Source organism: Ursus arctos, unplaced genomic scaffold (genome assembly GCF_023065955.2).
Source record: "Ursus arctos isolate Adak ecotype North America unplaced genomic scaffold, UrsArc2.0 scaffold_5, whole genome shotgun sequence".
Taxonomy (NCBI): domain Eukaryota; kingdom Metazoa; phylum Chordata; class Mammalia; order Carnivora; family Ursidae; genus Ursus; species Ursus arctos.
Window position 1 is genome coordinate 5,281,715 of NW_026623067.1, and position 8,927 is coordinate 5,290,641.

The 8,927-nt window shown below is 36.3% G+C and overlaps 1 protein-coding gene across 1 annotated transcript; it reads right to left on the minus strand.

Annotated features, from left to right (window-relative positions):
* Positions 1–6,580: 6,580 nt before the first annotated feature.
* Positions 6,581–7,528, minus strand: LOC113261846 (olfactory receptor 14A16-like). The gene is given in 1 exon segment (XM_057307275.1): positions 6,581–7,528. A coding segment is annotated over 1 exon segment (948 nt).
* Positions 7,529–8,927: the final 1,399 nt, after the last annotated feature.

Below are 8,927 nucleotides of genomic sequence, written 5' to 3' on the forward strand. Positions count from 1 at the left end.
TTCTCTTGCCTTTGGAGATGTGTCATGAAAAAGGTTGCTGCAGCCGATGTCGTAGAGGCTGCCTACGCTTTCCTCTAGGATTTTGATGGATTCATGTCTCACCTTGAGGTCTTTCATCCATTTAGAGTTTATCTTTGTGTATGGTATGAGAGAGTGGTCAAGTTTCATTCTTTTGCATGTAGCTGTCCAATTTTCCCAGCACCATTTATTGAAGAGACTGTCTTTTTTCCACTGGATGTTTTTTCATGCTTTGTCAAAAATTAGTTGCCCAAAGAGCCGATGGTCCATTTCTGGGTTCTCTATTCTGTTCCATTGGTCTATGTGTCTGTTTTTGTGCCGGTACCATGCTGTCTTTGTGATCACAGCCTTGCAGTACAGCTTGAAATCCGGCATTGTGATGCCCCCAGCTTTGTTTTTCTTTTTCAACAATTCCTTGGTGATTCGGGGCCTTTTCTGGTTCCATACAAATTTAAGGCCTATTTGTTCCAGTTCTTCGAAAAATGTCATCAGTATTTTGATCGGGATAACATTGAAAGTGTAGATTGCTCTGGGTATCATGGATATTTTAACTATGTTAATTCTTCCGATCCATGAGCATGGAATATTTTTCCATCTTTTTGTGTCTTTTTCAATGTCTTTCAAGAGTGATTTGTAGTTTCTAGAATATAGACCCTTTACGTCTCTGGTTAAGTTAATTCCAAGGTAATGTATGGTTTTTGATGCTATTGTAAATGGGATGGATTCCCTCATTTCTCTTTCTTCAGTCTCATTATTCGTGTATAGAAATGCAACTGATTTCTGACTATTGATTTTGTATCCCACCATATTACTGAATTGCTCTATAACTTCTGATAGTTTGGGAGTGGATACTTTTGGGTTTTCCATATAGAGTATCATGTCATCTGTGAAGAGACATTTTGACTTCTTCTTTGTCGATTTGGATACCTTTTATCCCTTTTTGCTGTCTGATGGCTGTTGCAAGGACTTCTAGTACTATGTTGAATAATAGTGGCGAGAGTGGGCATCCTGTCATGTTCCTGATCTTAAGGGAAAGGCTTCCAGCTTTTCCCCATTGAGGATGATATTTGCTGTAGGCTTTTCATAGATGGTTTTTATGAGATTGAGGAACGTACCCTCTATCCCTACACTCTGAAGTGTTTTAATCAGGAAAGGATGCTCTATTTTGTCAAATGCTTTTTCTGCATCTATTGAGAGACTCATATTATTTTGGCTTTTTCCTTCTGGATAAAATTTATGACACTGATAGTTTTGCAAATGTTGAACCACCCTTGCATCCCAGGGATGAATCCCACTTGGTCATGACGGATAAAGTTTCCTTTTTCATCTCCACTCCTGTTTCCTTTCCCTGGAGAAAATGAAAATTGGTTTTTTTTTTTTTTTTTGCCTTTTGCATTTTCCTGTGTATTTATTTTTTGCATTTTCCTGTGTATTTGCAATGTACAAATGCAAAAAGCTTATACATCAATGTAAATTAGATCTTACTATGTTTTTTCCACCTGCTTTTTTTAACTTATATTTTCCATATGCACATACAATACTGTTACAATTTAAAAATGATTATTTTCATAACTAAACTCATGATTCTCATAGAAGTCAAAATTGTTCTCAGTTCAAAATTAGGCAATATATGTACAGTAGTAAGTAAGTAAAATGTCATTTTCTAACTTATCTCTTGGCTGCTATATACAATTTATCCTTAAGTCTTGTGTAATTTGAGTAATTTCAACAAATCATGGATTAGGTGTTTATATCATTTTACCCCCAAAATACACCACATCTGACAATTACCTGTAGACAAGAAGGCCTTAGTTGGATCACAGGAATTCAGTGGAGACGTTCAAGCATCATTAGAGCAAAATATCCAATAATGAATACATTGAAGAGGGAATAAGGAGCAGTTTAACTTTATCCATGTCACTGCTTCCCCATGGCAGCATAGCTCAGTGTCAAGAGAGATCTCGGAAGTAAGAACAGTGAATAAGCACTCATGTGTGGGAAACTGCCCAAGAGACTTACTTCTCACCCCATTCAGAATACGGAGGTGATTTCCACAAATGAGCCATGGGGAAAGGCTGAAAACAGAGTTAGAAAGGCTCAGAATGTACTGTATGGTGACTAACATAATATAATAAAAATATTATTATATATAAAAAAAGAAAGGCTCAGAATGCATCAAAAGAAGATGGATCCTATTAACCACTTCAAAGACTCCATCGTGAAGCACACATACGAGCCACTCAGTACATGTCACATGCACAACCTCTAAGTGGCCCATGGGCACCCTCCACACTCTGCCCATCGCATCCACACACACATCCTGCCTATGGCCAACTCCTTGTATATGTCTCAGAGGGCAAAATGAGTGAGTTTTGCAGACAGTGAGTGAGTATGTACAGAAAGATGACCCAATTCTATAGGATTAGGATGAAGCACAGAAACCTGAGCATTCAGCACAATAAGGAAAGCAAACAGGAGGTTTCCAGCACCTATCTCACTTTGTATGTTCAAGATAAGTCATAAAATCTTATTCCTCTAAGAAAGGAAACAAGAATTGTGAAGTCTGCATATATAAAGAAAATGTTTGGAAAAAATATTTGGAATACCTAGCATGTCTGACAGCTGATATTTCTCTCTGGATAACAATCATTAAAGACTAAAGGAGGTGACCACTTTTTCTAATGCAAGACAGAAAACAAGTCTTCAAGGTTGGGGTGCCTAGGTAACTCAGTTGGTTAGGAGTCTGACTCTTGATTTTGTTTCAGGTCATGATCTCATGGTTTTGAGATCAAGTTCCTCATTGGGCTTCAAGCTCAGAGCAGAGTCTATATGAGAAGATACTCTCCCTCTGTCCCTCTCCCCACTCATGTTCACTTGCTCTCTCTCTTCAAAATAAATAAAATTGGGTGTTGGGTATTAAGGAGGGCACGTGTGGTGATGGGCACTAATGAATTGTTGAACACTACATCGAAAACAAATGATGTATTATAGGTAAGCTAATTGAACATAATACAAAAATAATAATAAATATAAAATAAAAAATAAAGAAATAAAAAATAAAAATATAAAAAATAAAGTCTGCTTTTTCTGACATTACTGTAGCTACTGGAGATTCAATTGTATTAGTGTCAGCATGGTGTATCTTTTTCCATCTCTTTAATTTTACTCTATTTGTATTTTTTATAATAATTTTTTATTATATTATGTTAGTAACCATACAGTACCTTCCTAGTTTTTGATGTAAAGTTCCATGATTCATTACTTGTGTATAACACCCAGTGCTCCATGCAATACGTGCCCTCCTTAATACCCATCACCAGCCCATCCCAATCCCCCACCCCCTCCCCTCTGAAGCCCTCAGTTTGTTTCCCAGTGCCCATCACCACACGTGCCCTCCTTAATACCCAACATCCCATTACCCCATTCCCCAACCTCGTCCCTTCTGTAACCCTCAGTTCGTTTCCTGGAGTCCAGAATCATTCATGGCTTGTCTCCCTCTCTGATTCTTAACATTCCATTTTCCCTTCCTTTCCCTGTGGTCTTCTGCACTATTCCTTATATTCTACATATGAGTGAAACCATATGATAATTGTCTTTCTCTGCTTGACTTATTTCACTTTGCATAATCCCCTCTAGTTCCATCCACACCGAGGCAAATGGTGGGTAATACATTCTTTCTAATGGATGAACAATATTCCATTGTATATATGAACCACATCTTCTTTATCATTCAAATGTTGAAGGACACAGTAGCTCCTTCCACAGTTTGGCTATTGTGGACATTGCTGCTCTGAACATTAGGGTGCATATGGCCCTTTTCTTCAGTACATCTGTATCTTTGGGGTAAATACCCAGTAGTGCAATGGCTGGGTCATAGGGTAGCTCAATTTTTAACTTTTTAAGGGACCTCCACACTGTTTTCCAGAATGGCTGTACCAGTTTGCATTCCCATCAACAGTGTATGAGGGTTTCCCTTTCTCCACATCCTCCCCAACATCTGTTGTTTCCTGTTTTGTTAATTTTTGCAATTCTAACTGTGTAAGGTGGTATCTCAATGTGGTTTAGATTTGAATTTCCTTGATGGGTAGTGATGTTAAACATTTTTTTAATGTGTCTGTTAGCCATTCATATGTCTTCTTTGGAAAAGTGTCTGTTCATGTCTTCAGACCATTTCTTGACTGGATTAATTGTTTTTTGGGTGTTGAGTTTAAGAAGTTCTTTATATATCTTGGATATCCACCCTTTATCTGAAGTGTCATTTGCAAATATCTTCTCCCAATCCATGGGTTGCCTCTTTGTCTTGTTGACTATTTCCTTTGCTGTGCAGAAGCTTTTTATCTTGATAAGGTCCCAAAAGTTCATTTTTGCTTTTGTTTCCCTTGCCTTTGGAGATGTGTCTAGCAAGAAGTTGAAGTGGCTGAGATCAAAAAGGTTGCTGCATGTGTTCTCTTCTAGGATTTTGATGGATTCCTGCCTCACATTGAGGTCTTTCATCTATTTTGAATTTATCTTCATGTATGGTGTAAAAGAATGGTCCAGTTTCATTCTTCTGGATGTGGCTGTCCAATTTTTTCCAGGACTATTTATTGAAGAGACTGTGTTTTTTCCATTGGATATTCTTTCCTGCTTTGTCAAAAATTAGTTGACCATAGAGTTGAGGGTCCATTTCTGGGTTCTGTATTCTGTTCCATTGGTCTATGTGTCTGTTTTTGTGATAGTATCATACTGTCTTTGTGATCACAGCTTTGTAGTAAATCGTGAAGTCTGGAATTATGATGCCTCCAGCTTTGATTTTCTTTTTCAACATTCCTTTGTTTATTCAGGGTCTTTACTGTTTCCATTCAAATATTAGAATATGTTCCAGCTCTCTGAAAAAATACCAATGATATTTTGATAGAAATTGCATTGAATGTATACCTGGATTTGGGCAGCATAGACATTTTAACAATATGTGTTCCTCCAATCCATGAACATGGAATGCTTTTCCAATTCTCCCTGTCTTTCTCAATTTCTTTCAAAAGTGTTCTGTAGTTTTCAGAGTACACATTCTTTACCTCTTTGGTTAGGTTTATTCCCAGGTATCTAATGGATTTTTTGGTGCAATTGTAATTGGGATCATTTCCTTCATTTTTCTTTCTTTTGCTTCATTGTTACATAGAAATTCAACTGACTTCTGCACATTTATTTGATATTCTGTGACTTTGATGAATTCTTCTATCTTTGCTAGGAATTTTTTGTGCAGTCTTTTGGTTTTTTCACAGAGTATCATGTTATCTGTGAAAAGTGAACGTTTGACTTCTTCTTTGCTAATTTGGGTGCCTTTTATTTCTTTCTGTTGTCTGATTGCTGAGGATAGGACTTCCAGTAATATATTCAACAACAATGCTGGGAGTGGACATCCTTGTCATGTTCCTGACTACAGGGAAAAAGTTCTCAGTTTCCCCCCCTTGAAGATGGCCTTAATGATATTGAGGTATGTTCTCTCTCACCATGGTATCTTTCCTTAATTATCCTGTTCTTGGATATGTGACAATAACATTTTTTTCTGTTTGAATTGCATACTGAGAATTGTCTCCTTTGCAAACTAATCTCATTAATTTAAAAAATGTCACTGCGTGATTTCCAATGACATTTGCTAACAATATACTGTGCCTACAAAGTCTTCTAAAGACTTTTATAATTGTAATATTTCCAAGTCCACTATTGTGGGATTAATTATTTAAGAAATCAGTTAAAATGAGCTTCTAAAAATTTTCTTGCCAATACAAACAAATAAAAAAAAAAAAGATAATAAGGTTGTCTGGGTGGCTCAGTTGGTTCAGCATCTGACTCTTGGTTTTGGCACAAGTCTTAATCTCAGAGTCATGAAATCAAGACCCGCATCAGGCTCCACGTACTCAGCAGGGAGTCTGCTTAAGGATGCTCTCTTGCCCTCTCCTTCTGCCACTCTCCTTGCTTACACTCTGTCTCTCAAAGTAAATAAATAAATGGAAGAAGAAAGAAAGAAAGAAAGAAAGAAAGAAAGAAAGAAAGAAAGAAAGAAAGAAAGAAAAAGAAAGAAGAAAGAAAGAAGAAAGAAAGAAGAAAAGAAAAGAAATAACAAATTTGGAATCAATTATTCATTTTTAAAAACTAGTGCAAGAGTAAAGAAAAAAACAAATCACATTCTGGAATTATAATAACAATGTAAAATTTGAAAACATTCTAAAACCTTTTCAAGTGAGAATTAAACCAGTGCTGATTAGAAATGAAAAAAAAATATTACTTTATACCAGTGGCCTATTGCTGTGAAAATAATTATTGGAACATTTCCACTGAAGTGGAAATTTTCAAGACACTCCACTGACGTTCAAGCCCATCTAACCTCATAAATAAAGCATCCTATGTAGCAGCAACAATGATACAATAGGTATCTAATACCAACAATTTTACAAACCAAATAATTTCCAATTATTAGTAATTATATTTAAAAGTATTTTTATTTGTGATTATCAACTTAATTGTATAAACCAATAATTTGATACATATTATTGTGTATCAGAGTCACTGATATTTTGAATATTTATATATTTGGTGTCATTTTTTCACCAAAAATTTTTCCAAGAGCCGCTTTCATGTCCCTATTTCTCAAGCTGTAAATGATAGGATTCAGGCTGGGAGGTAACAGAGAATATAACACAGTCATAAAAAGGTACAGCGATATTGGGGATTTTGAGTTCAAACCTAAATATGCAATATATCCAGAAGAGAGGAACAAGGTTACCACAGTTAGATGGGGCATGCGGGTGGAGAAGGTTTTAAACCTGCCTTGTGAAGAAGAAATTCTTAGAACAGTGGACACAATATAAACATAGGAAGCAACCATGAAACTAAAATATACAAAAGCAAAACAAAAACTAGCAATAATAAACACATATTCTAGAATTTGCTCCCCAGAACAAGCCAGTGTGAGCAATGATGGAATGTCACAGAAAAACTGATGCACTACGTTGGAACCACAGAAACGGACAGAGAATGTACCTGCAACATGAATGGATCCATAGACACACCCACTGAACCATGATGCTGTCACCATCTGCACACAGGAACCCCTATTCATGATGGCCTCATAGTGCAGAGGACAGCAGATGGCAGCATAGCGGTCATAGGACATCACCAGAAGGAGGGCAAACTCTGTGCTGGCAAAGAAAACAACAAGGAAAACCTGTGAGGCACATCCCATGAAGGAGATGGAATGCCTATTGGTCAGAGTGTTCATGGCGGATTTGGGGACAGTGACAGAGATGTAACAGATATCAATCAAAGACAGATTTTTCAGGAGGAAGTACATGGGGGTTTGGAGAAGGTGGTCAATGGTGGTGAGAGTGATAATGACGAGGTTTCCCACCAATGCTGCCAGGTAAACCAGGGAGAAGAATGCAGCTTAAAGTCTCTGCAGCACCTGATCATCAGGGAATCCCACAAGCAAGAATCTTGTTATTGAGGTCACATTCATTAATATCTCAGGCATGGCAATTTTTTTTTGAAACATAAGAAAAATTTTCTTGAATCTTCGGAATCTGTCTCTTTGTGTTGGTTCTGTTATTCACTGATTGTGAAGTTGTTTCTTGGGTAGAGCATATCTTGCAAAGTATAATTTCTCAAAGGATGTAGAAACAGTTACATTAAGATAGTCATTAAAGCAGATTAGAATAATTTTTCATGTGATAGCCTAAAATGTATTCATAAAATAGACAAATACTACCTCATATATTTCATAATTGTGCATGAAATAGATAAATACTACCTCATATATTCATTTTACTTTGATGGAATAGGTTATAATATGGGGAAATTTGGAATAAAATAGAGTAATTTGTTTACCTAGTCTCAGAAATTTGCTTTAGTTCAATGTGAACTGTGTTCTTAGTATATTTGTTTTTATTACTGTTTCAAGTTTGTTTTTTTTTTTAAGATTTTATTATTTATTTATTTATTTATTTAACAGAAATAGAGACAGCCAGCGAGAGAGGGAACACAAGCAGGGGGAGTGGGAGAGGAAGAAGCAGGCTCCCAGCGTAGGAGCCTGATGTGGGGCTCGATCCCATAATGCCGGGATCATGCCCTGAGCTGAAGCCAGATGCTTAACCCCTATGCCACCCAGGTGCCTCCACTGTTTCAAGTTTTATTTAATTTCTAGTTAGTTAATACATAGTGTAATATTAGTTTCAGGTGTAGAATTTAGTGACGTACAGTGCTCATCCCAACAAGTGCCCTCCATAATACCCATCACCCATTATCCCATGTCCTCACTCACCACCCCTCCAGCAACCCTCAGTTTATTGTCCATAGTTAACAGCCTCTCTTATGGTTTGAAGGCATGGTATGAATAACTGGGAGATTATTTCTTCCTCAACTTTTCTCTACCTTATTATAGCATAAGTAATTGGGAAGGAAGGATGGGTAGAACTAAACATTTTCTTTGTATTTTTTCTGTGACAATGACATGATAATAATGTACAACTTCAGTGTAATCAAGGTTACAATAAATCACTAACATTTATACAAAGCCTTTAAGAAGATAATATGTGAGCTTTATTTTAAAACTCAATAAAATCCTAGAAGTATTTATGTATTATTCATTATGATTTAGTTCTTTTCCTTCAATAAGGATTCATGACTGCTATTCGACTAATAATCAAAATTAAAATACCTATTTTAAAATTAATCTAAATTAAAATACCTTATTTTCCTAAAGGAAAGTCAAATGCAATCAGGTGAAATAAGTTTACCTGCTTAAACATATCAAAAGAGCTGGAATAACACTGGAAAGCTTATAGTAGATGCATAGAGGTTTGGAAGAAATTCACTTACCTAATATAAATCAAGTTTCCCTAATTTTAGGAGTCAATTTAAAACACTGTGAAACT